Raw genomic sequence first — 26,799 nt, forward strand, 5'->3', positions numbered from 1 at the left:
AGGGGCATTTCTCTGCACTCTGCCTTGGGGACCCAGAACAAGTCCCCCCAGGGCCCCAGCACAGGAGAGGGACTGGGCTCAAGGCAAGGGGCTACCTGGGGCAAAGGCAGGCAGGGGCTGCAGGACAACAGCAACAGCGGCAGGGAGCCTCTGGGAGGGCCTTCTCCCAGCTAGCTGTGGGGGGGTGAGGGGAGCCCCGGGTGGACGGGGCAGAGGAGGGTCTTGGGCTCAGCCCACCCAGCACAGACCTTCCAGCTGGAGGCCCAGATCTGGAGGCCCTTCCAGGTGCCGGTGTTTCAAGGGGGAGAAGGGGTTCTCCAGGCCCTAACAAGGCCCTCCGGAAGGGAGCGGCAGCAGCGACAGCCTTCGGGAAAGACAGGCCCCGCCACCCGCAAGGGTACTGAACACGTTTCCTCCTCGCTTCAGAAAGGCAGGGGCAGAGATGCACACAGCGGGTCCCAAATCCTGAGGCCACCTAATGCCAGGCCTGGTCAGGCCTCTGTGGAAACTCAGGGAACCAGCTCCCCTCTAAGAGCCAACTCTGGTGGCCCTTACCTTGCTAACCCTGCTCCGGACTTCAAGACCGTGGGTCCTGCCCACTGACTGAGAACTGACCTGAAAACACGAGTCTTGGCCCTGGAACCTCTGGGACGGGGTTCCACGGGCGATCCCACGGGCTCTCAGGGGCCAAAAGACCAAGGGGTACCCACTAGAACCTTACAAACGAGCACCGGACACCACAGAGATGCGGGGTTCCTAAACCCGCAGTCAGGGGCCCCAGCGCCGTCCTACAGAGGAGTCTGGTCGCCACACAGCCCCCCGCAAGGCTGCCAGCTCACATCGGGCCTGCTCGCAGGCAGAGCTGCAGCTGCCCCCGGGTTTGGGAAGGGCGCGCTGGGGTCCCCTGGGGACCCCCCGGTCTGGGCCTGAGCTGCAGGGCCCATGGTGCCGCAGCCACGGAAATCCCACAACTGCTACAACCGTTGTTTTGTTCCTGCAGCTGCGGCGCGTGTGGGACCCACTAGCCCATCAGGCGGGAGCTCTGCGAGGGAAGGTAGGGGAAGGGGGCGGGGGCTCCTGCTCTGCCCTGAGGGCCACCCCCCCACCCAAGATAAGTTTCCAGTGAGCCATTTGAGGGAGAGCCATGCAGGAAGGGTAGCACTTCGGACCCCAAGCAAGAAAGGCCCAGAGCCCTGGCCGCCAGGAGTCCTGGCCCTGGCAGCGGCAGCCGGGAGCTGGGAGGCGGGAGGGGCCGGGCCAGGCGCTCCTCTCATGCTGCACGCAGCCCCCAGCAGTGGGGAGGGGTTCCCCATCCGCACCCACTAGGGGACTGGTGGGGGCAGGTGGAGGGTGTGTCAGGAACAATAGGACACCCGGAGGGCAGTGCCCCGGGAGCTCTCCAGGCAGGGGACAGCCGGACTGGAGGGCCCAGTGGGCCAGCCCGGAAGGAGCAGCAGGGCGGCCAAACGCCTCTCAGATTAGAGAGGTATGTGGGCTGGAACCTAAACACAGGATGTGAAGTCCAGAGGAAGGGGACCAGAGGGGGAGGGGGCGGAAGGGAGAGAGAGGACCAGGCCCGGTCAGTTCCAGCGCCATTAACCCCTTCAAGGCCATGCAGAGGGAACAGGGCCAACGGGAAGCATCTATACTACCGAACCACAGCCAAGCCTATCTAATGCCCTCTCCTCCCCGCGCCCCCTGCCTCCGTTGACGGGGTCTGCGTAAGCGTGGAGTGTAACGAAGTAGACCCAGAGAACCACCCTCCCTCCCTCCATGGGAGAGGGATGGCCAAACGTCAGGAGATGGGCACGGGACAACATCAAAGACCACCAGCCTGAGGGCGGAAAGAGGGGACTTGACTCTGGACGAAGGACTTCACATGGAGCCCCTTCCCTGGCCAAGGTCACGCAGCTCTGGCACTGGTGTGCCCAGATGTGAAAGGAGCCGGCGGAAGGGACAGGATGGCAAGAAAATGTCTCCTCCCTCCTTGGCGGGGAAAAGGTACTAAGCGGAAAGAGGGCAGAGGACGCCCGCAGGAGCCGGGCAGCGAACTCCCAGCAGGGGGAGCTCAGGGGGCCCATGTCCTCCCCCTGCTCTCCCATGAGAGCACGAGGACCGCCTGAAGTGGCTGCCGGCTATGTCAGCTCTGGGCCTTCCAGGAGACCCCCACCTGCCCAGGGAACAGACCCACCAACGGCCTGAGGAGCACCAACGTGGCTGCTGCCTCCAAAGCCCATCTGCTTGCATGTCCCCGTGGGAGACACGGCTGTGAGGGGCCTCTGGCCATCCGACAGGGCCCTGAGTTGCAGGGCCTTGACTCGGTCACAGGGCAGAGTTGGGCCTCAGCCCAGAGATTCTCTGGGTGCCCACCCCACAGACCGAGAGAGACTCCGAGGCCTGCAGCGTCAGAGGAGCTGGCCCAAGATTCGGAGCAAAGCAGCAGGGGCCGGGGTGCGGTCCGCAGCCCCAAGGTCACCCCTTCTCACCTCGGCCTTGTACATGCGGATCAGACCTTGGTTCACCTTAGACCAGGAGGGCACGGCACTGATGTTCCACAGCTGGTTGGAGTGCTCTGCAAAGGGGCCTGTCTTCATCTGGAAAAGAGAATCCACAGCTGGAGAGGAAGGCCACCTGGGAGCTCATCCCGGATCCCAACAGCAAGGTCGCGCACGTATGTGTACACGCGTGTGCACGCACACAACCATGCACACACAGTAAAGCACACATGGGCACGCGTATATGTGCACATAGACACGTGCACATGTATGCTCGAGGACTTGGCTGCACCATCTGGGAGGGAGGGGACACACACAGACACACACACACACACGCACACAGAGGCGCCCGTAAGTATCAGAGACGGTCTCTCGGTCTGAAAGACCCACCGGGAAAACAGAACCTCCAGGGTCATCCTCTTTCTTCCACAGCCAAAAAAAGGGAGCCCGATTCCCACCACCCGCCACATTCGGCAGCCTCAGAAAAATAAAATCTCAACCCAAGCCCCAGCTGGGACTCCCAGCAACTCCCCCGCAGCCGCAGAGCGCCCCACCAGCACAGGGATCTGCTCCCCTTCAGATAAAGAGCAGCAGCAGCCTCCCCGGCCCTCCCCGGCCCTCCCCGGCCCTCCCTGGCCTCACACGCAGGGCAGGCTCTGCCACCCGGGATGGGACTCGGGCCGGACCTGCCACAGGCGGGGCTGGAAGAGCCAGGGGAGGGGGTGGGTTTGGGCGAAGAGCAAGGTGGGGAAGACCAAGAGGCATCCAACTGCCCTCTGCAGGGCAGGCAAAAGGGAGGGAGGAAAAGAGGGGGCAGACATGAGCCGTGAGCCAGGGGCACCTACAGCAGATTCGGGAGGAACGTCTGTTCTGGAAAGCCCACCCGGCCTGGCTGGGAGGTTAGGAAGGGATGGCGCTGACGGCAGCAAGGGGCAGGCTGGAGCAAGGATGGCTCCATTCCTGTCCCTCCTCTTGCCAGAGAGTTTGACCCTCCAGGAAGGAAAGAGACTCTGCAGCCAGCCCAGTAAAGTTCCCATGACACGAGAAACCTCAGCCCTGAGACAGGGAGGCCCTCCGCACCAGGCCGGCACTTCTGTAGCTCGCAGGCCTTTCAATCCCCCTCAACACTGTCCCCCTCAACTCAGAAACAGGACTGATGCTGGCTGCAGGAATGGGGCTCAGCACCCTGAGCCCCAGGCTTCAGAAGAAGGAGTCCGAAAAGCAAGGAGGCTGAGCTGGCAAGGAAGCAGAGACTTGGACCCTGAGTGGGTGGAAGGTTCCAGAAGAGGCTAGGAGCGGAGGCGGGGCTGGAGGAGAGCTGTTCCAGGAAGAAAGGATGGGCCCAAAGCTCCTTCTCCATATTGGGCATAAGAGGGGCCCGGGAACTCCTAACACCCCCCAGTGCTTGGCTGTGGACTCCCCAGGTGACCCACTCCCATACCCTACGCCCACACACCTCTCACTTCTCCCATAAGGGCCTCGTACCAAACTGCAAGATTTAAGTCCAAAAAGCTGCCCTTTACTGCTGTCACCACCCTCTCCTGGCTAAAGTCCCCCAAGCCTGTCTCGACCCCCAGGTTCAGTAGCAAGGACAACAGACCCCTTCCTCCAGCAGTGAGGGCCACAGCCTGAGGTGGGAGACAGAGACAAGACCCACCCTGGTGGCCGTGGGGCTCTTCCTGGGGTCAGTGCCTACACCCACTATCTTCCCCACCTCTGTACTTCTAAGGCTCCCTCCTCTGGGATGGGGATGGCTGCTGGTACCCAGAGCCTCCAGGCGGCCCTTCCAGGAGCTTTGTACCCCCGCCCCACCCCCTACTCCAGCAGGCTCCACCCCCAGTGACCGTCCCTCCCTCTTGCCCCGCCCCTTCCCCCAAAGCTCTCTGCCCCTTGGGGACCAGCGCCAGCTCCAGTCCTCTCCTGCACACTTCCAGGCCCAGAGACGTTCGGGGACCGCTGGAGCGGTGTCATCAGCTTCACTCTGGACAAGGCCTAGTGACCAAACCGCCCCCGCGGCGCCCTGCTGGCCTAGTCCCACAGCATAGCTCCAGAAGCCAGCTCAGCTAGGGCCCCGAGGCCAGGGCCAGCCCAGGATGCTGGGAAACCGGAGGCTCCGCCTCATGCGCCAGCCTCACCCACTGGGGACACGGGAGGGGACCCCAAAAGGCCTCTCTGGCCTGCTGGCAAAGCCCCAGTGGGCCTGGCCCTCCCCGTGGAAAAGCCAGAGATGCTATTTCTCCAGAGGGGCTGTCCCGCCCCACCCCACCCCCAGGCCTTCAGTGTCCCTAGGTCTCCCTAAGTCCTTCAGAAGGAGACTTTGCAACTCTGGGAAAGGAAAACAGATGAGGGGGATAAAAGGAATCGGGAGCGAGAAGACAAAAAAAAAAAAAAAAAATTAGCTCATTCTAGCCACAAAGGGAGAAGAGAAAGAGCGAGAACGAGCAAGCAAGCTGCAGTCCCGCAGTGACCCCAGGGGAATCGTGTGAGTCAGAGCAGCCATATTGAGCAGGAAATTACTCACAGACGCTGCGTTCCTGCCTCTCCACTCCCAAGAGAATCGGCCTTTTGTAAATGGTTCCTCTGTCAGTAACTGAGGGGGGATGGGGGGAGGCTCTGCACAGCGCCTTCCTGTCAGCTCCTTCCCTTCCAGCTGAAATCTGATCCCTCCCTTCCCAAAACTCCAAATTTAGAAGCCAGATTGAAACTGAAATTCTTTTCCTGCCTGCCCTGGGCTCTTAAAGGCGCCAGGGCTGCATTTCCTGAGCCAGCAGAAGCCCTGTGAGGTGGGGTCCCTCTTCTGGGATGCCCAGGGCTACGAGGGCACGTCCCGGGAGATGGGGAGGAGATGCCCGGTTCTACTGCCAACTTCTGGCCGTTCTGCTTTTTCTCCTAGTTGCACCAGCCGTCCTGATTCCCCCGTCTCCATAGGCAACACTGCCCCCTTCCAGCCTGAGGTACACAGAACTCCGCAGGGGCCTCCAGGTCCCCTGTGCCCCTCTCTCCAGCAGGGTGAGCCAGGCCAGGTCACTCGTTCATGAACTGGGGGAACTAGGGGCGGTGACACCCTGGTGCGGGGTGGCAGGGGGTTTGGGGTGGGCGTAGCCGAGCCCGGAGCAGTGGAGACACAAACGCAGCAGCAGTGGGCTACGTGCCAGCCACGTCTCCGCTAGGCCCGGGGGGATGAAAGGGAGCCCTCAGCCCTGCCAGCACTCAGTGTTTACCACCATGCCCAAGCACCCAGACCCAGAGGGAGAAGCAGGACTTGCAGAGATGGTGCAGAACAAGCAAAAACTCTAGGGTCGGCCTCTCTGCCTCTCCCCAATATAAGGTACCGGAACCTTCTCCAAGTTCGGTGTGCCTTTCACACCACCTAGTGGCCATTGCAGGATTTCCTCCAGCAGAGGAAGTGGGTCCCAAACTTTAGAAAGCTTTTGGGTTTTTATACCAGTATAACCAACCCAACAAATAAAAATACGACATTTTAACCTGGAATCAATTCCCATGTTGCCTGCGGCCCAGCCTGGCTGCTTCCTTGTTAGTCACTGACAGGGACCGGGGGCTTGGCCAGCCACCAGAGGGAGCCAGAACAACTGAGACTTTTACCCCTCCGTGAGCAAAGCAAGGGCTCAGCCTAGAAGGTGCACCCCTTCTCCCCACCCTGCTCCTCCCGCTCCTTCCAGGGGCTCCCAGGGCTCCCCAGACCCCTGCATTCCGCTCTGGAAAAAGCAGCACGTGACTAGCTCTCGAGGCAGTGAGCCAGGCTGCCCCGAGTCCTTCCGACCTTGGGCCTGCCACACTGCTGAAGGCAGCAAATCTGAGACTGAGGCAGGGCCGCCCAGCCGTCAGTCCCGGCTCCATTTGCTGACTTAGAAAAACGTGTTATTCCCCTCTGGCCTCTGGAGTTTGGCAGAGGCCTGAGCCGAATGCTGGCCGTGAGGAACCTGAGGCAATGGCTGCTTAGCCAGGCTTCTCCATTCGGGGGGCTCAGGACCCGAGCCAAGAGAGCAGCCCCGGTGGGGAGGAGACCACGGCCGTGCCGGGAGCATCACTGAGCCCAGACGTGCATGCGGGCATTGTTAAGAGGATGGTGGCAAGACCCTCTCCAGACAGGAGAACCAGGGCATATGCTTTCAAAGTTTGGGGGAAGGGGGCGAGGTATGCAGCAGGGGGATGAAAGGTCCTGGCACCTCCTGAGAGAGAGGCCCTATGAGCAGTGAGTCCCCAGATCCCGTGCAAAGTCACCTGGCAAGTGTATTCAACACAGGTTCCTGGCTCTTGTGCCTAAGATTCTTGATTCATAAAGCCAGAGTTGGGCACAGGAACGTGGATTTTAACACGTTCCCTGGGTGACCTTGAGGAAGTGGGAGACCCACTCAGTGGGCAACAGCACCCAGTTACTAAATACCCCCTGCCAGGTGGGCTGGGGGCCCGGGCCTGCTTGGTTCCCCTCCAGCACCTCATCTGGCCCGTGTCCTCAGGCGCTGACCGAGACCCATCCCCTCAGCAGAACTCCAGCCCTGCTGTCCGCATGAGTCTCCCCGCCTCCTGCGCGGGTTCCCTCCTGCACCCATCCTGCACAGCCACATGCGTGTGCTGGACAGAGCTCGTGGGCCCCACCCACCCCCTCAGACCAGCCGCATCAGGCACCAAGTGCATGAGCCATGGAGTCCCAGTCCCTCAGCTCGAGTCCCACGGAGTTCCCAGACCACTGATTTGGGGGAGGAGACCCTGGACAGTCAGAAGCTGGCTTCACCTTTCACAGGCCTAGTGGGGCTTCCTTGTCAATAATCCTCCTTCGAGGGCCAGCCCTGCCATCTTCAAGCAAGAGCTCCGGCTCCTCTGTCCCGCTCCAAAGCCACCAGCCTCCGTCGATCTCAGCCGGAGGCCACCATGGGCTTCTCCCTCACCCCCTTCCGCTCACCTCAGTGATAAACAGGATACATTCCAGGAACATGTAGTCCTTGTGGTTCTCACTCACGGCCTTCTCATCGACAAAGTGCCTGGGCTCCAAATACGGGTGGTCTGGGAACAGCAAAGAGCCCCGGGGTTCAGAACCAGACACTCACAGCCACAGAGCGCCGCCTCCGCTCAGGACAGTCTAACCCTACCCTGGAGCCACAGCCCCACCCGTGCGCCCACAACACTTGACCTTGTGGGAGCGATACATGATGAGTGTATGTGTGTATGTGTGCACGCATGTGTGCGTGTTTGCCTGTGTGTTCTAGTGGAACGAGTGGTGGCTTTGCCTTTTCTAGCCATGTGACCTTGACCCAGTGACTTCAGCTCTCTGAGGCTTGGTTTCCTCATCTGTGCAGTGGGGCTATGAACAGCCCCTCCCTCATGCTGCCTGATGGTCGGGACCACTGGAGAGACCCGGGCCTGGCGCCCACGCAGGTTTACCCCTTGTCAAGGGTGCCTGGTCTCATGCAGGCAAAGAACCTTCTCAGTGACCCTGGGAAGGGTCTACCTAAAATGCTGACAGCAGGGCCTGGCACGGAGCAAATGTGCAAACGCTTATGAATATTAACTTGTAGGCAGTTCATCCTCCACTGAAGCAGAGGTCACCACCGGACCCTCACCCACCGGAGACCCCAGGGAGCCGCCCCCGCCTGGAAAGCAGGGCCAAGTGAGGGGAGCAGGCACAGAGGGCCCACAGGAAGCGGCTCGCTGCCCCGCACTGGGTGGCTGCTCCCTGACGGGCCCCTTGCACACAGCTCGATAATAACGGCGGATGACGCCGGTCACCGAGTCAAAAGAGCCCCTCATTTTCAACATAAAACCCCGCAGCTGCTGCCAGGAGCTGGGGCGCATTTCACACCAGTCCATTATGCGCCAGGCAAGCGCCCCTGCACCAGCCCTTGTCACTCTCCATTATCTCAGCACACTCTGCCTCCGCCTCCCCCGGCCTGCCACGCTGGCTCGCAGCACAAGGTCGACTGCAAACAGCCTCCGTCAATAGCCGGTCTAATGCCTGCTTTACCAGCTGTCACTGTCGGCCCTGAGCAGCAGCAGCAGCAGCGAGGCAGGAGGGGAGGGGGGCGGGCAGACCACACACCCCCACCCCGCGGTGTGCAGGGGGGAACAGGGGGGTAGGTGCCCCTTCAGTACCTATCAGCTGCGAGCTGCCCCAGATGAAGGGCAGAAACTGAAAGTCGTCCAGGCCCCACACTCCCTGGCTGCCGGCTGGCTCCATCCTGTATGTCTTCTGGAGTTTCCGCATAACCTCCAGGTACCTGCGCAGGAGGGAGCAGGAGAAAGAGGCAGCAGAAAGCAGAGAGACAGTCTCAACCCTTCTGCCACTGGGAGCTCACGGAGGCCAGAAATAACCACCTAAGAGTGTAACTGGTCCCTATTTTCAATTAAAACCTACATGCGTAAGTTATGCATCAGCTGGTACTCTCAAAATAATGTCGCTTTATTTTTTCCTCCCACACAGCCTTCTTTTGGCCCAGGAAGAAAGGGGGATTTAGCGCCACCAACTCCTGACAACGGGAGACCCTGCGCAGGAGCCCCGGGCTCTCTAACTCTGGCAAGCCCATCGGAAGGCTGGTGGGGGACGGAGCAGATCACCTCCCGGGGCCTGCCGGCTCGGGGGCTATGTCCCTGTCTTCGGAAGCCCGGGCGGGCATCAACATCACCAGAGCTGGGCGGGAAGGGCTGTCAGAGGCCTCTGGGGGCTGCACACACCTGTGCTGCGGGGCAGTGGTGGGGAGGGGGCAGGGCGGTCAGCGCCCGACTGCAGGGGGTCAGGGTTCAGCTGGCTGTGTGACCTCAGGGATTAGAAGACAGCTGATTTCTCTGGGCCTCCCTTTCTTCATCTACAAAATGGAAACGCCGGTCACTGCTGCCTAGAGCTGGTGGGGAAATCTAGGGAGCGAGACACGCGTGGAGCACTCAGGGCACGGCTCGACACAGCCAGTGCCGTGGAAGCACGAGCGGTCGGCACGCGACATTTCCTTCACTTGTCCTTACTTGAATCTGAACCTGTCAGAAGGCTTTGTGCGCGCCCCATCCACAGCCAGAGCTTGATTAGGACAGGCCAGAAGAAGCAACGACCACTCAGGAGAGCCCTCCAGCCCCTGTCCCCAGCCTGGCAGTGAGGAGGAGGAGAGACCCTCGCCGCGCTTCTTGTCTTCCCACTCACCGATTGAACACCTTGAAGACAATAGCTATTTGGTCATCTACCCGGAGCACCCCAATCTTGCAGAGGCAGCAGAGGAAAGCAGCGAAGGCTGCTTCGTGTCCTGGGGGAGGAAAAAAACAGCCGAGGTTGACAATCTTCCAGAAAAAGGAGCAAGACCGTTCTTGGTCTCACCAGAGTCCAACTTACTGAGAACCGCCCCTCTATGGAGGAAGGTTAACATGGAGATAATGGGGCCTCTGCCCCTTCCAGAAAGACCCAGGCCCTTGGGAGAACTACCACTACTATAATTCTAAAAGGCCCAAGAGGCCGAGGCTGTGGACTTCTTAAACAGACATTCTCATTTTGTTTTGTAGGTTTAACTCACTCGTCAATCGCACTCTATCTATTGGGTACCGATTACAAGCGCAGCCAGGGTCCCTGTCAGGCACCAGGGAAACTACATCCATGACTTTGCTTGAGAGTTTATGCTCTGTCGGGATGACAAACATTAAGTAGACAATCACTTCTGTAATTCTAGCTCTGAAGGAGGACAGGGTGATAACTGGAGGATATCAGAGGGGGACCCTGCCATAAGATTCAAGGAGGTTTCCCCTAAGGAAGTAACATTTAATCTGAAAGATGAATTGGAGTTGGTAAGGCACGGGATGTGAGGGAACCAAGAAGAGCAATCTAGCCAGAAGGAACAGCACGTGCAAAGGTCCTGAGGTGAGGGGGAAAATGGGTTATGTTTGAAGAACACTAAGAAGGCCAGTATAGCTAAAGCAGAGAGGGCAAGGGAGAAGTGTAAGGAGATGAGGCTGGTGATCAGACAGGCGTTAACTGCCACGTAAAAAGCTTAGACTCAGTATCCTAAGAGTGACAGGAGCCACCAAAGGCTTCCAAGCGGGGAACACATGGTCACGTTACAGGGCCAAAAGGCAGCCCCTTCCATGGGGTCCCTCGCTGGCTCAGTCAGTGGCGCATGTGACTCCTAATCTCAGGGTTGTGAGTTCAAGCCCCATGTTGGGTGTCAAGATTGCTTAAAAATAAAATTTAAAAAAAAAAAAAAAAAAGGCACCACCCTTCCTTTCCCAGTCATGCCAAATAGGAATGGTCAGCACTACAGACACCACTGATCAGACACTGGACTGAGATGCCATGGTTCATAGTATTATTAAAAAAAAAAAAAAATGTATTTGGAGGGAGGCAGGGACTTCCTGTCCCATCTCTGTAGAAAGAAGGTGCCTCCAGGGCCCGGGGAACTTGTGAGTGTTCCTCTCCCCTACGCTGTTTCTGATCTCCACCAGCCAGAGTCCCAGCCACCATCGCTCAGGGGCTCTCACACACCTGACAGCAGAAGAAAAACCCACCCTCGGCTGACCTGGCCAGTCTTCCTTCAGGGTCCTTCCCTGTCGGCCTTAGTCAAAGCCCCACCCCAGGAAGTCTCAAAACACTTGATAAACAGCAGAAGACAACACCTCCCCAGGACCCAGGTTCAAGGAGGCCCTTCTCCAGGCCTGCCTCGTGCCCTGTGCTCCTGTGGAGGAAACAGAGCCCCAGGCAAGGGGAAGGCCTAAGAGAGCAGCTGAACTTGCACTTGCCGCTTCAAGGCAGGCCAGAAAGGGGAGCCTACCACCGCAGGGTCCTCCCTCAGCCCCCCCACCCCCAGGCAACCCTTCCCCTCCGAGGTGCCTGCCTGCGCCCTCTCCCAGAGAACTCAGCAGGACACAGACACTGGGCCGGGCAAGGGTATGCCACAATGCTGCCAGAAGCTAGGCTCTGGTAAGGGGTCGCCTTGAGATACAGTAAGTGCTCAATAAATTACTTTGCTGCCGGTAATAAGGTGATAAGTTCAGAGACTGAACAGAAAAACCAGCGCTGCACGGAGCCACCAGGCATGTGGCATCAGCTCCCCCTGGCGGACCAAGACAGAACCGCAGAAGCGGCGCCAGGCCTCCCTGCACCCCAAGCGGGGCCCAAAAGGCTGCCTGCTCAGAGGGCCCCAAGATACCCTGGAGCAGAGAGGAAGCAGCCCAAGGAGAGGGCGCAGTGGAGCCAAGCAAACACCGGGAGCAACAGATACCTGTGCCATAGTCGATGCGGGTGGAGTTCCCCACAGACTCCTTTAGGTAAACAGCCACTTCAGGCACGGCAGCAGCCAGATGAGTGGGGACCACTGTGGCCACCAAGTTTTCTGCCTCCTGATAACACAAGAGACACAAAGTGGAGGCAGATTAGGCAGCATCCTGATGGGCAGGCACCCAGGAGCAGCACTTGGCCGGGGCCCAGCTGGCCATGCCAGGCCGGCCCGGCTCCCTGTGCTGACTGGCTACAGAGTGGGGAGACGCTGACCCTTACGCCACAGAGCGACAACCCTGGGGGGGGCTTTTCGTCTGCTGGCCCTTCCTCCGGGGGACAAGAGTCTGGGACAAGACAAGAAGGAACCGCAAAGAAGCCATTCAACTCCCTCATCTGGAAAGTTGCTGCTGTCCCTACAGGGGCCATCTCTCTGTACGTTCCCAAGGCAGCAAGACCATGTGCCGTATGTCCACCAAAACAAAGAATGCTCATGGCAGCAGTATTCACAGTAGCCAAAACGCGAGAACAATCCCTCACTGCAATGCCCCCGCCCACAGGCCATGGCATGGTTAGAAGCCGGGACACCAGACGGCGACGGAAACGCTCCGCTGCTCTGCACAACACAGGGACTCGCGGAGACAGACACCGAACAGAACACATCAGACATCTGTAAGTTCAAAAAACACAGAACGCTACTCTATGGGATGAAAATCAGAAGAGTTTTGGGGGGTGGGATATCAACTCAAAAGGGACCCAAAAGTTTTAGAGCTTGAGACAGCTGGTGGCACGAGGGCCAAAACACACTCTGAGACCCAGCGAGCTGTGATGGGATCATTTTCCTGCAAGTTGTAACTCAAAAACAATCTTTAAAAAAAAAAAAAGAAGACCCTGTGCCGCAGGCTGCTCTTAGGCAGGGAGAGCATTTTGCTGGGTCCTTGGGGCTCCCAAATGGAGCTCTGCTCCAGGTGGAAACACTGGCCCAGAGAAATGAGGACCCAGGTTTCTCTAGGATCAGTGTACAGGTGCCGTACTGGTAGGAAACTCTCCAGACCCAAGGAAGACCTGGATTCCCAGGCCCGACCCTAGACCTGCAGACAAAAGGCTTTTCTAAGGACAGGGCCCATGATCCTACATTTTTATGTTTTGCTTGCTTTGAACAATTGCACTCCTATGGAATTCAAACACAAAGACATTAAAAAAAATAAAAACACCCTGAATTCTACTCCAGAAACCAATACTGCACTGCATGTTAACTGAAATGTAAATAAAAATGAATTAGCAAATGAAAAAATCAAGAAAAAGAAGCACAATGCTAAATTCGTTGGGATTTGCCAAAAAGTAAAAAAGTAAATAAATACACACATTACAAAGGGATGCCCTGAGAAGTCTGTCCCTTCCCCACTCTCCCCTGCCCTCAGAGAAGTTCCGGCTCTAATAGCCTCTGGCATATCCTTCCGCTGATGTTCCTTTATGCGAACTGAGCAGCACCAACATATCTTGTCATTTTCCCTCTTTCCTACCAAAAAGTAGCTCACCATGTGTCAGACCCCAGGTTCCTCTTTAACCGAACAATAAATCCCAGGCTGCCTCCCCCCAAGCTGCTGGTCTTTCTCCAGCCACATGGCACTCCGGGCTCGATCTACTAGTTCATCCGACTGACCCCCTGCACACAGACACGTGGGACACCTGAACCTATCGCCAACGCAAACGATGAGCTCAGTAATGGCCCCGTGCAGAGGACTGGGCATCCACAGTGGGGATTCCCCGAAGATGGCAGGGGCAGAGGGTAAATGCATTTGTACTCTTGGTAAAGGGAATCGTCATGTTAACAAACTCCCCGGTGATTCTGAGATGCCTGAAAGCTCCTGGACCCTGGCCCAGGTCCCAAGCATGTCCTGTGGCGGCCTCACCTCGTCGAGTTTGGCATACCAGGTCCTGTAGGCCTTGTTCCCAAATCGAGAGGGCTGGTCCACCGGAGGGGTCTCATCAATCCACCTGTCCAGAGTGTTGAGAAGGGCGACCAGTTTCTCAATGGCCTGTAGCAAGCAAACAGAGGGGGCCAAGCCACAATGACTAGTGGCCGCAAGCTAGAGCCACAAAAGGAAGCCCCAGCTGCTGCTGGACAATGACCCGTAGGCATGGCACTAAGTGCTAAGTGCTGGGGAGATCACACACTCCTACAGGATTGAGTTCTCAAATCCAACTGTCTGGGGGTGCCCGGATGGCTCGGTCAGTTAAGCGTCTGCTTTCAACTCGGGCCATGATCTCAGGGTCCTAGGATCGAACCCGGTGTCGGGCTCCTTGCTCAGCAAGGTGTCTGCTTGTTCCTCTCCCTCAGCCCCTCCCACAGCTCATGCTCGCTCACTGTCTCACAAATAAATAAAATCTTTAAGACACGGGCCCCAGGGCAAGCACTGTTTTACAGCCTGCTCAATTTTCTCATGAGCCTCCTTCCATGTCAACATGCAAACATAATTCTGCAATAGCCTTTAGTAAGCTCATAGAATTTCATCGTGCCAACACACTATACTGTTAAGTGTTTGGGTTATTCCCAACCGTTCCCTCCCACAAACGATCTGGCGGTCTCCCTCTGCAGAGCTGCTGGGTCAGAGGTCCGAACCTGTGTAATGCTCTGTAGGGTCACAGTGTTGGGGAGCCCATCTCCCCACACCTTTCCCACAGCCAGTAGGAACCAAGGAATGAGATCAGTGTCCAGGCCGGGGCAGCATTGGCACAGAATGTCACTCAATGAGGAAATCGGGTGTTGATCCAAAACCACAGGGCAGCTAGAAGAGGACTCCTTCTAGACGTGGCTTATTAAAAAAAAAAAAAAAAAAAAAAGCCAGAACGAAAGGCTGGCAGAGGGCACAAGGCAGAGGGGGGTATTCAGAGGCAGGCAGCCTTGGAAAAGAAGACCTTGCCAAGAAGCAGGTCTTGCCCATGTCCACTGGGCACGAGCAACACAGAGACCTGCCAGGAGCCCCTGACACTGGGTAGGACCTAGCAAGGTGGTGCCCAGGTGAAAAGCTGTGCGGAGGAAGGCAAGCAAGGCTCAGGGAGGTACGGGCCAAGAGCTGCGGGGGTAGGGCACGTGGACTTGAGCTAATGGAGTACCTGTCAGCCAATGCCCGCCCGCACACAGCTCGGGGTGGCGCAAATCGCACCGCAGGCCACATAAACAGCACCCCCCGCATCGTGCAACAGGACAGTGGCCTGAATGCTGCCATCCCTCACCTCCCCTTTCTCTGTGCTTGGGTGTGAGAGCGAGAAAAAGTCACCTGTAAGAGGGGAGAGCTCCCGGGGTACCTGGCTGAGGCAGAGGGCCCGGGGGACAGAAAGCTGCCCAGCTGGAAAGTGCTGCCATGGCCCAGCTTTGCGAAGAAGAACCAGGTCGCCAGGAACTGAGGAGGACAGCGCAAGTCTGGCCCCATGCAGCACCTGGAGCGGCGAGGCAGTAATTCCGGCCCCAGGAAGTGCCAGGCAGGCCCAGTTCCCTGGCGGTCTCAGTCTTGGGCAAGGCGCTGCTGGGCATAAAGAAGGTGTGGGGAGGCCTCGGAAGCCGGAAGCGGGCCCCAGCTGCCAGCTCAGCTGGAGTCATGAATAATTAGAAGGCTCCTAGCTTCTCTTTCTGCAGACCGCTTTCAGAATACAGGGGCGGCCTCTATTGTCTGGCCTCGGCGGTGGGCCCAGCCCTCAGGAAGCACAGACAATCATTGGAACTACCCTCCTGCTCCCTACACCAGTGCTTCCTTTAGATTTCATGGTCCAGTAAAATTTTCTCCAAACCATGACTTGCCAGTGTTTTCTTTCTCTTTGTCCCCCAACTTAAATATCAAACGAACAACAGCAAAAAAAAAAAAAAAAAAAAAAGCCCCTTATCTACTCACATTTTGCAAAACCCCAAACTGTGAACCCAATATCATCTCAAACTCAAGGAGAGTCTTCTAAACATGGGTCTAGACGCGGTCTCACCGCAGTGCCCTTCGCAGCTGGTGGTCTGGAAGCTGCCACCTAGGGCCGCTGGCTCACTCGCTGGCTCGTCTGCCCTGCTCCCCCCCCTCGCTGCAGGAGGCCCCATCCTGAGAGGAAGCAGGAGCCCCCAGCAGCTGTGCCAGGGGGGCCTCCCCCATCTGTGGGCTGAGACCACACGCGGTGAGCCCTGCCTTCCGCGGCCCTGCCAGCTGCGGGCAGAAGCTGGGAGACCTCTGGAGACCAAACTAGTCCCCTCTGCCCACCAAGTGATCGCCCTGGCACTCACTGGATGAACCCCAGCTCTGGAAGCGCCCCCAACTGAAGCGATCACACCACTACGAGAGATGAGAGCTTAAGAGCAGCGCACGCTGACAGCTAATAACGACAACGTCACCTAGTATGGCCGAGGCACTGTCCTAACAAGCCTATGTGTGGGATCCCACCGAATCCTCCCCAGGGGCCAGGAGTCGGTCTGCGGGCTCCTACACTCCACAGATGAGGAGATAGAGGGTCAGAGGGGACGAAGCCAACAGCTTGGAAGGGAGAGGTTATCCACACCCAGCCAGCCTGACTCCAGAACCCAAGCACTTCACCATCCTGCAATCCTGCCGAGGGAACAGCTCCTGGGCTGAGACAACACCTGGCCGGAGCGGAGTCTACGACCAAAGCGTGAGGGGAAATTACGGGACCTCAGGATCTGCTGGGGTAATTAGAACATCCCCTTGTAATTAGCCTTCCCCCACCACACTCCCTGCCCACAGAGCACAGCCGAGCTTCCCTCGCCACGGGCTCCAGGACAAGCCCTCTCTCCCCCAAACCACGAACTCAGTGGGCCCCCCCCCCCCCCCCGAGAGAAGGAGGCCTATCCCCAGCACAAGTCCGGCTTCCCTCTGGTGACAGAGTAAGACCTCAGCCCCCGCACAGCCAGTCAGGGCCTAGGAAGAGCGACAGCTCCGCTGGAGCGGGCTAGGAGGGTCAGGTGGAGAGCCCGGGCTGCAACAGGGCCAGGCCCTACCCAACAGGGTGGGATAAGGCACTGAGAGGCCGCTCAGGCCCTGGCGTCTAAGATAAGAGTCTCACGGTGACTGTGAGCCAACTGGGCTAAGAACCCAAGAGGCCTCTGGAGGCCTAGGACCCAGCCCTGGGAGATGGCATCCACCAAGAGCCAGAGCCCACAAGCCCACGCCTCCCCACAGCTCTTGTCCTCTCTCCGCCCTCGACTCAGCATCCCCACTTCCAGGAACGACTCCTTAGGAAACAGCGCCCGTAGATCCATAGGTAAGGGTGTGCAAAGCAGCAACATTTAGGGACAGGACCTAAAAGTCCACAGTTGGGGCCTGTTGAAACAAATGAGGGCCGCCTCAATGAGGCAGAATTTAGAAGGTGGCGGGGCAGCAGGAGGAGCTCAGAGGGCAGGTCTGGGTGACATTCCCCAAACTGTTCCCAGGGCCGCCCCAGGTTGCTGGGCAGGAGGGGGAGGACAGAGAGAGGGCGGCTTGCTGTTAACACACTTTTACTAAGGATCCCTTCAGTGAAGCCCACTTACTTCATTTGTAATCTTTTTTCATTTAAAAAGGTACACGGGGCACCTGGGTGGCTCAGTCGGTTGAGCAGTCGCGTCTGACTCTTGGTTTCAGCTCAGGTCATGATCTCGGGGTGCCGAGATGGAGCCCCGCCAGGATCCGGTGGACCAGTTGGGCTCTGTGCTCACGGCGGACTCAGCTTGTCTCTCTCCCTTCCCCCACCCATGTGTGCTCTCCCTCTCTCTCTGTCTCAAATAAATAAATATTTTTTTCAAAGGCAAAGAAATACGAACACCGCCATGTCAACCACACATGTGCTTGGCGATCTTATTTCCTGCCTCGGCCTGTTGGGGGCCAGGAGCACACGTGACTCTCTGGAACTATTCTGAGAAGGGCCCTGCTACAGCGGGTTCCCTGCCTGTGCCTACCTCAGAGACTTTGTACTCGAAGGTCAGCTTCTTCCCCTTCACACCTTCATTGAGCGTGAGGATGAATCCAATGTAGTCAGCGTAGGCCTACCGAACAGAGTGGGGAGTGGGGGTGAGGAGAGGAGTGTCAACCCCTGACCCTCCACACCCCGGGCAGCCCCCAGCTCCATTCAGTTCCCAAAGGGCTCCAAGCTGTCCCTGGACCCCGGCCTGCCGGCAGGACAAGTACAACAATAATGCCAAATACCCAACCCGTGCCCTCCAGCCTAAAGAGCTGGCAAGCCAATGACCACTGTGACAGAGGGACCCTCAGCCTGTTCGCTGGGTGCTCACTATTCCTGCCAGTAGCTTCTTTACACAACCTCACAAGGTAAACACTGTCATTATACCCATTTTATAGATGAGGAAACTAAGGCTTCAGGAGAGATGACTTGCCCAAGGTCTCCTAAGACCAACATCTCATTAGACATGGAGTTAGGACCCCACAAGTCCTCCAAGTTACACTATACCACCAGGAGTTCAAGGAATACCAGCGAAGGTTCCTCCCCTGCTAGTCTTCCAGATGTTTCCCCCACCAGACAGGCCAGGCTGTCAGCCTGCAGTGTTGACCCCCTGCTCCCAGGAGAAGAAACTGTCTTCTGCCTGTGGCCAGGTCTCCAAGCACACCCAAACCCAGCTTCCAACTGGGCACTCTCCTCCCTGTTGAGTTTCAGGTTACAACGAGCCCAGGGATAAGAAAGCACTGAGTTGCAGGCCCCGGGGAGCAAATGACTTCCGTTTGGTCTTGTTTCCTCCTCATCTCTGTTGTCTCTCACTCTCTTCCTCCTTATCCAAGATGCCAGCAACAGCCACAAGCCCCAAGAACTGACCATTCTGTATCCAGGAGAGACCATTCTCGTACCAAGACCTTCCTGCAGCCCGTGGAAAGGCCCCAAGTGGAAATGAGGGGTCACAGAGCAGGTCCGAGCCCTCGTCCTGCCTGCAGCCGGCGTTCACAGTCCTTCCTACCAACGACACCGGGACGCAAAGACAGGAAGCAGCAAGGGGCAGTGTCATCCTCCATGGTCCCTGCTCCTACCTGGGCCCAAGTCTCTTGGTGACTAAAGCTCAAGTCATTCTTACAAACAAGACCGTGCGCAAAGTCTCCACCAACGCCACCATCCTCCTCCCTGAGACAGTGACGAGCGTGCCTGCAGCTCAGGATGGCTCAAGAATGCCCAGCACCGGGCCAGGTACTTTTTGGACTTTGAGCCATTTAAGCCTCCCAACAACCCATTTTACGGTAGAAGAAATAGCCTTGGCCAGCGCAGGCACATTGCCTCAGTCACAAGAAGAGGAAATGGCAACCCTGGGCTTCGAGCTTTGACCTCTCTGACCCGAAGTCCATGCTCTCAGTTGCCGCACTCTGCAGCCTAGTGAAGCGGTCTGGACCATGGCACAGAGTCACTTTTCGGGCCATGAACTTGAGTGGTGAGCTTCAGAGCAAGTGGAAGTCTTCTATCCAATATAGTTCAACATACACTCCATCAGAAAAAGTAACCAACACTTCCCAGAAAGTGTTGGTGCCTACAGCAGGATCAACAAACTGTGCCTACAAAGGGCCAGATAGTAACTAGTTTAGGCTCTGCAGGCCATCAAGCCTGGTCCACAAATTCTCAACTCCACCCAGCTCTGCCAGTTAGTGCGAAAGCAGCCGCAGACAATATATAAATGAGCCCTGCTGTGTTCCAATAAAACTTTATTTATAAAAACAGGCAGAAGTCCAGATTAGATGAGCAGGCAGTAATGTCCTGACCTATGGCCTAAAACGGCTCAACCCACAGCTGTCTAGAGACAGAGGACCTGGGCGTGCATCTCATCCCACCCACTTGCCAACTGGGCCATTTTGCTAAATGTCTTTATCTCCTGGCCTCACTTTTCTTACCCTCAAAATGGAGATGATTCCTGAGCCCACTTCCCAGAGTTTTTGTGAGGAATTAAATGAGCTAAAAACACCTGGCACATCGTAAACACCCTCTCCTCCTAGAAAAACACCCAGGCGGAAAGCAAGGAACTAAAGCCACGTTTGGGTTCAGCCAATCTGCAGGTTCAGGGCACACTTGTGGTTCTCGACCCAGGCAATCTGGCTCCCAGGCAACTTCTCACAAGCTCTGGAGACATTTTTGGTTGTAACGGCTGTGGGGGGCGAGGGGGCGGGGGCTGGGGGGCGTGGGGAGGCTGCTGGCATCTAGCCGGTAGAGGCCGGGGAAGGCATTCCGTCTCCTCCAGTGCACAGGACAGCCCCTACAACAAAGAATTATCCACCCCAAAATGTCAACAGTGCTGAGGTTTAGAAACCTTGAGGTAGGCAAACCAAGATGATGAAAGGACTCAAGCCATGTCCTTTGAGCGGCTAAAGGGACTAAGGTGTTTGTCTTGGGGAAGATTCAGGGAGAGAACATAACTCGGAAAAGACATAACCATCTGCAAATATTCAGGAGGCAGGCTTACGAAAGAGGCGCCAGAAAGGCTTGCATGGCCCAAGAAGGAGCCACGGCAATTGCAGGACGTGGGCTCAGTGTCAGCACAGCAGACTCCCTGAACTTCTGTACAAGTGACCCCTCACCCCACCCCCGCTGGGAAGGTGTGTGCACCTGGCTGGAGCTGGGACCAAGGCTTTCCCTGGGGTTTTGAAATTGGCTTTCCTTTTCTTAGTCCCAATCTTTCCGCAGCCTATGCCAGAAGCCGGGGAGGTAGAAGCTCTTATTTTCTGCCCGGGAAGCTGGTCTGCACTTCCCCCTGCTCTAGGTCCCAGTTCCCAGGAATTTTTAGGCCCAGCCACCTCTCTGGCCTAGGTTTGACAGATAACCTCTTCTCTCTTAGACACATTGGCTCCAAGACCAGCTGTCATTCACCCCCGCCCCGCCCCACCCGGGAGAGGGACAGCTGGCTCCCCCGTCTGCTCTCTCCCTAGCTCCTAACAGCTCTGCTTCCAAGCGCAGGAAAGGTCAGGAGCTCACTCACTGTCTCTGAAAAAGCCCCAGCTCTTCACTCCGCTCTGGCCCTCCGGAGCAGATGCCAGCCGTACCTGAGAGCGCTTCCATTTGCCCATGTCTGGAACCGTGTGGATCTCCTTTTTCGGAACGATGAAGTTCTGAGTGGCCGGAGGGACATCCTCCGAAGAATCTTGACAAAGAAAGTGAAGAGGCAAACAGATAAATAGAACCTTCCCCCCAACCCAACCTTCTTCTGCCCCTCTCTGTCTCTCTTGCCACCCCCACCATGTCTCTCTCTCTCTCTCTCTCTTACACACACACACACACACACACACACACACACATTTAAACCAAGACTCCAAACCCCCAGTCCCTGGGGTGAACCAGACGCGTACTCCCAGGACAGTCAACCCAAACCCACTGCCCTCCTGCCTTTCCACCCCTAGCCCGGAGCCCCGCGGGACTGGCGAGCCCCTAACAACGGACACGGTCAGCTGCTCCGCGCGTCCTCACCTCCCGCTCCCTCACCGGAGAATGGTTGGAAAAATAAAACCAAGTTGACCTTTTAGACAGAAGCAGGCAATTCCAAGAGGGGGGTGTGGAAAATACAAAAGGCCACCGATAAGCACTGGGAAAAAATTGCCAACCTCTGAACAAGCAAAGAAATGTAAATGAGACGAGGTGGCTTTTCCAGATCAGGGCGGCAGATGAAGACCATCTGGCAGGGACTGGGAAAGGGGAAGCATGAGCTCCTGCACCGCCGCTGGGAGTCTGGGTAGAATCTGCCGAGGACGCAACCCAGCACTGACTTCTGAAGTAAAAAACCACACAGACCCACCGAGCCAACAGTTCCACTCGTAGACAGCGACCCTGCAGGTGCCCAAAGAAATACACCGAGATGGATACAAAGGCGCTTACCGCATGGAAAAAAGATAGAAACCGCGTAGGCATCAATTGACAAGGCAATGGGTAAATAAAAATATGCCCATTGAATGGAAATCTTCATAGCTTTTTAAGAGAATGAAACCTAAATTATTGCCATAGGAAAACAGTCTAAATATTAATAAGTGAAGAAAGAAAATGAAGCTATATTATATACAATATAATCTCATTATTGCAGAAAGAGCTATACATACTTGGTATAAACAACACGTGTATCTATCAGCATGTGCACTGGAAAAATCTCAAGGATTAAACCCCTAAGTTAGTTAACAGTCATCTCTAGGAGGTAAGATTTGTAAGGAACTTCCATTCCTAAGCTGCATATTGCTATTAAAAACCGGCATACAGGGGCGCCTGGGTGGCTCAGTGGGTTAAGCCTCTGCCTTCAGCTCGGGTCATGGTCCCGGGGTCCTGGGATCGAGCCCTACATCGGGCTCTCTGCTACGCGGGAAGCCTGCTTTCTCCTCTCTCTCTGCCTACTTGTGATCTCTGTCTGTCAAATAAATCTTTAAAAAAAAAAAAAAAAACCCAGCATACAGTATGGGGCGCCTGGGTGGCTCAGCCATTTGGGCATTCAACTCCTATTTCAGCTCAGGTCATGATCTCATGATCTCAGGGTCATGAGATAGAGACCCACATCGGTCTCCGGGCTGTACATGGAGCCCACCTAAGATTCTCTCTCTCGGGGTGCCTGGGTGGCTCATTGGGTTAAGCCTCTGCCTTCCACTCAGGTCATCATCTCAGGGTCCTGGAATGGAGCCTGGCATCAGGGATCGGACTCTCTGCTCAGCGGGGAGCCTGCTTCCCCCCACCCCTGCCTGCCTCTCTGCCTACTTGTGATCTGTTAAATAAATAAATCTTTAAAAAAAAAAATCTCTCTCTCTCTCCTTCTCCCCCAAATCCCCCCCCACATTCATGAGCCTGCACGCGTACTCTCTCGCTCTCGCTCTCATGTAAAAAAAAAAAAAAAAAAGCATACAGTAGTTTTGTGATCAGGAAAAAAAAAACCTATTTCAAATGGAGTTTCTATATTTGCAGAAGTTGGGGGAAAGGAAAACACAGGGCAGTTCCACGTGCTGACCTAGGGGGAAACTTCCCACCAAAGTGACTGCTTAGTATGAGTGGCCTCCTTGGCTAAAAATATCCAGTCCGCACCGCAGGATTCCCTTTACTTTGAGACACTAGGAAATACATGCCCTCAGTCTCTTCTCCATCATTCCAAACTCCAAAAAGTTCTAAAAACCCAAAGTTTTTAAAGTAAGTTTGGCACAAATTCATTTGGTACACGGGGCACCTGGGTGGCTCAGTTGCTTGGGTGACTGCCCTAGGCTCAGGTCCTGATCCTGGAGTCCCCTGATCGAGTCCCGCATCCCGCTCCCTACTTGGCAGGGAGTCTGCTTCTCCCGCTGACCCTCCACCTTCTCATGTTCTCTCTCTCATTCTCTCTCTCTCTCTCAAATAATAAATATAAAAATCTTTCTTAAAAAATCCATTTCGTACAAAAGTTACAGCTAAACCAGCACGAGGACATTTCTATGCTTTGCAGATCCCTCTTAGGGAATTTAGATTTTGCTACAGACGTATTTTTGTTTGATTATGGGGTGCTGCTTTCTGAAATCTGGGAATACTCTGAATTCCTAAATATACCTGGTCCCAAGGGTCTTGGACAGGGGCTCTGCCTGATTCCACTGTTGAAGACTTGTTGTATTAGTTAACACCTGCCTTGAAAAGCCCAAACTCTCTAGAAGGAGTCACTCCCGACATATGATAAATTTGTCCCCCTGCTGTCCTTCTAAAACCTAGCTGACATTGCCTGAATGGAGAAAGGGGCCGAGGCCCAAGATGGTTCTGGAACGTGTGACATTTGGGAGAATGGAGCACACCTGGAGAGGCTCTGAGGAAAGGGAAAGCTCTAGGATACCTGGAGACCTGGGCTGATACCTGATATCTGTGCTGAGACCAAGGCAAACTCTGCCTAATTTAAAATTCAAACCAGAGGCCAAAACACAAATCAGAAACTCTCTTCCTCCTCCCACCTGTTCTATAAGCCCTGTTCCCAGAACCCAAATTGAGGCCCCTACTATTAGTAAATTACTACTTTAAGATGCTATTAAATAGGGGTGCCTGGGTGGCTCAGCCGGTGAAGCATCTGCCTTGGGCTCAGGTCATGATCTCAGGGTCCTGGGATCCAGCCCCACTTCCGGCTCCCTGCTCAGCTGAGGTCGCCCTATCCCTCTGCCTCCTCCCTCTTGCTCATGCTCACGCTGTCTCTCTCTTCCAAATAAATAAACAAAATCTTTAAAAAAAAAAAAAAGATGCTATTAAATTAAAAGCTTTATAGGTCAGGCTAGTAACCTAACATCATTGTTTTTATGGGAAAATGTGTTCCACATTCCAAATAATCAACTTGCAAATGATCATTAGGACCAGAGAGTGCTTCCGTAAGTTCCCTGCCAGGGGAGGACAGCCTTTCTGAATTTATTTCACAGGTGGGAAAACCGTGGCGGGGGGGGGGGGGGGGGGGGGGGGGGGGGGGGGGGGGGGGAGCAGGGGATGTAATGGCTACTTTGTAGGAAACACTGCAACAACTACTGATGAAACATACGCAGATGTTGTTACCAGAATACACAATCTCAGATCAAAGAAACAAGCCTTCAAACTGGGAGCTGTGATAACTGAGTTCCTCCGGCCTCAGACTCTATCTCTGACAAAGGTGCCAGTGGATACCCTATAAGCTCACCGTATAAGATGGAAATATCTAGAGTTTTAGAGATGTTCCCTAACCACCCCCCCGACAAAAGCATAATGTAATATCATCCATCATTTGAGAACCAACCGACATGTTCAACCTGTACCACCTTTTAAAAGGACAACAGCAATCAACATTTCCTGACTCTACCCCTGTCCCCCAATGCCCCATGTTTTGTCCTCATCGCCTATGGAACACACACTACAACTCTGCAGAGAAGGTATATAACAGCCCCATTTTCAGGGGCGCCTGATGCCTTCGGCTTAGGCCATGATCCCAGGGTCCTGGGATCGAGCCCCGAGTCGTCGGGCTCTCTGCTCCGCAGGGAGCCTGCTTCCTCCTCTCTCTCTGCCTGCCTCTGCCTACTTGTGATCTCCGTCTATCAAATAAATAAAATCTTAAAAAAAAAATTTTTTTTTCAGAGATAAGCAAGGCTCAGAGAATGGGATCTGCCAGGCAGAGCCAGGTCTGTATAACTCTAAAATCCAAGGTTTTCATCGCTACACTGTCTGAGGGAAGTAGTTCTTTCTACTTGTTCCAAAATGTCCTGTTTTGGGACATTTTCAAAGAAGGACCACCTCCCGGCACCTGGCTCTTTCCAGCCATAGATATCCTCCCTGAGCCTTTATCTTTTTCAGTGCATGGGCTCTCTCCCCAGCCACCCAACTCTGGAGACACATTCATCTCACTGAGAATTCTGGTTGGCTTCTATCTCTCGCAGGCAATACCAGAACTTCTGAGGACACAAGCACAGAAGTTTTGTACTAAATGAAGTAAATGTCTGGCTTCAGATGCCGTAAGAGACCGTACCCAGCTCTTTGTTCATCTATTTGATGGGGGGAAGAGGGGAATGCTTGTTTTGATCTTCATAATGTCTCCTTCCTGAGACCTCTCCAGATCCCCAAAAGCAAGACAGTTAGAAGGAATATCCAACCCGTTCAAAACATTAGCTGTGTTTGGCCAACCTACTGGCCCTGTCAGAATGTTTAAAATTATCTGCGGCCAGTCCTTCCGAGCTCGGGTGCGGGGAAGTGCACGTCAGCAAACAGCCTTCTCCTTCTCCAGGAAACGGGTCTCTCATTAAGATCCTTTCCCTAGTATTTCCATCCCAGTTATTTGAGATGAACTAAAGCCAGGCCACAGTGTGAATAAAAGTTACAGATCGTGATGCCAGGGAGAGACTCGTCTTGCACAACCAGCTTTTTTTAAATTAGTGGTTTACACAACCAAGGGCAGTTTCTGTCAATAAATTTTCAGCCACCGAAACAAACTGCACAGCCCCGCCTCCAGGAGGGAGAGAGGGGAGGTGGATGAGGGGTGGGCAGGGTGCGGAGGAGCCTGGAAACCCGGTGGAGGCAGGCCCAGGCCCACAGAGCAGCACCCCTCACCCCCGAGCAGGGGCTAATAAAGAAGGCAGCCACAGGAATCGCTTTCGCCCCCATCCCTGGCAGCTTCCCCAGCAGCTCAAGAGCTGACTTCAGCACGCACAGCCCAGATGCGGAAAAGGCCTCCCCTTCTGGCCAAGGCGCTGCCCACCGGGCCCTCGGGTAGCCCGGGCTCCCCGGGTTCAGGTGTTGCGCCCCACCCGCCACCCCTTCGCAGCCCCGGGTCCGCTCCCCAGATGCCCCCAACGCGTCCTGCTCCCGGCCCAGCAGCTCCTGCCACTGGAGTTCCTCCACCCCCCGACCCGCCCCCTCCCCCGCCGCCGAGCCCCCCCCCCACCACACCCCTTCCCCGCCCCCGCGCCGGGCACCGCCCCCGCGCCCCTGCCAGACCCCGGCAGGGCCCGGCCCGTCCTACCTGACGGCGAGTGCCGCTCGCCCTCAGCCATCTTCCTCCCGCCAGGAGCCGGCCCGGATGCCTGCAGTCCCCTCTCACCTTTCACCCCCGCACCCCCTCCCTTTCCCCGGCTCCACCAGGCGCTCAGAGCTTTCTGAAAAGAAAGGAGCACCAGCCGGCTATAACCGAAAACCGAGAATTAGAGTCACCCCCGTGAAGACGACCGCCATGCTGGTGCGGGGCACGCAGGGAGCATGCCCAGCAACGGCCGGCTCGCGGCTGCGGCGCTCACGGGGAGCCGGCCGCCATGTTGGTGCGGGGCAGCTGGGAGCATGCGCGCCAACGGCAGGCTCGCCTCCCTACGGGCCAGCCGGCGCCCGGCCGCGGGAGCGCGGCAGCCATGCTTGTGCGGGGCGCGTCCCACCTGTCATCTTTGACCCTGTCCCGAGGCACGTTAGAGGCCCTTCCCTTATTGACATGGTCGTGTTTTCCTGCCGCTCTGAGAGTAGCGCTCAAGGACACCAAGCGGACTGAGAGGGGTGCACGCTCCTGTCTCCAACAACTTAGCATTTGGAGGTGGGAGACGGCGAGCCGGACAGGGGCCTCTCTCGCTCCTCTTCCTGGGTTCCACCGCCTCGCGGGGTCTCGCGACCACTAAGCGCGCCCTCGGCCCCGCCCACGTGCAGCCCCGCCCCACGCTGTGGTCCCGCCCCGCGCTCGCGTCTAGCGGCCCC

The 26,799-nt window shown here is 56.2% G+C and overlaps 1 protein-coding gene across 6 annotated transcripts in view; it reads right to left on the reverse strand.

Annotated features, from left to right (window-relative positions):
• Window positions 1–26,799, reverse strand: part of PTPA (protein phosphatase 2 phosphatase activator) — a 30,577-nt gene that overhangs the window by 2,919 nt on the left and 859 nt on the right. Inside the window, exons 1-9 of one of the 6 annotated variants that reach the window (XM_046023692.1) lie at window positions 26,490–26,733; window positions 20,688–20,785; window positions 17,621–17,707; window positions 13,608–13,733; window positions 11,702–11,819; window positions 9,640–9,739; window positions 8,604–8,728; window positions 7,417–7,517; window positions 2,487–2,594 (exon numbers count right to left, since the gene is read on the reverse strand). In XM_046023692.1, the coding sequence (XP_045879648.1) occupies window positions 2,487–2,594; window positions 7,417–7,517; window positions 8,604–8,728; window positions 9,640–9,739; window positions 11,702–11,819; window positions 13,608–13,733; window positions 17,621–17,707; window positions 20,688–20,785; window positions 26,490–26,544 (918 nt within the window). In that variant the 5' untranslated portion in view covers window positions 26,545–26,733. Of the gene's footprint in view, window positions 1–2,486; window positions 2,595–7,416; window positions 7,518–8,603; window positions 8,729–9,639; window positions 9,740–11,701; window positions 11,820–13,607; window positions 13,734–17,620; window positions 17,708–20,687; window positions 20,786–26,086; window positions 26,403–26,489; window positions 26,734–26,799 lie in introns of those variants that run through there. The other 5 variants (XM_046023693.1, XM_046023696.1, XM_046023694.1 and 2 more) reach the window with 5 other exon arrangements.

Source organism: Meles meles, chromosome 11, assembly GCF_922984935.1.
Source record: "Meles meles chromosome 11, mMelMel3.1 paternal haplotype, whole genome shotgun sequence".
NCBI classification, from domain to species: domain Eukaryota; kingdom Metazoa; phylum Chordata; class Mammalia; order Carnivora; family Mustelidae; genus Meles; species Meles meles.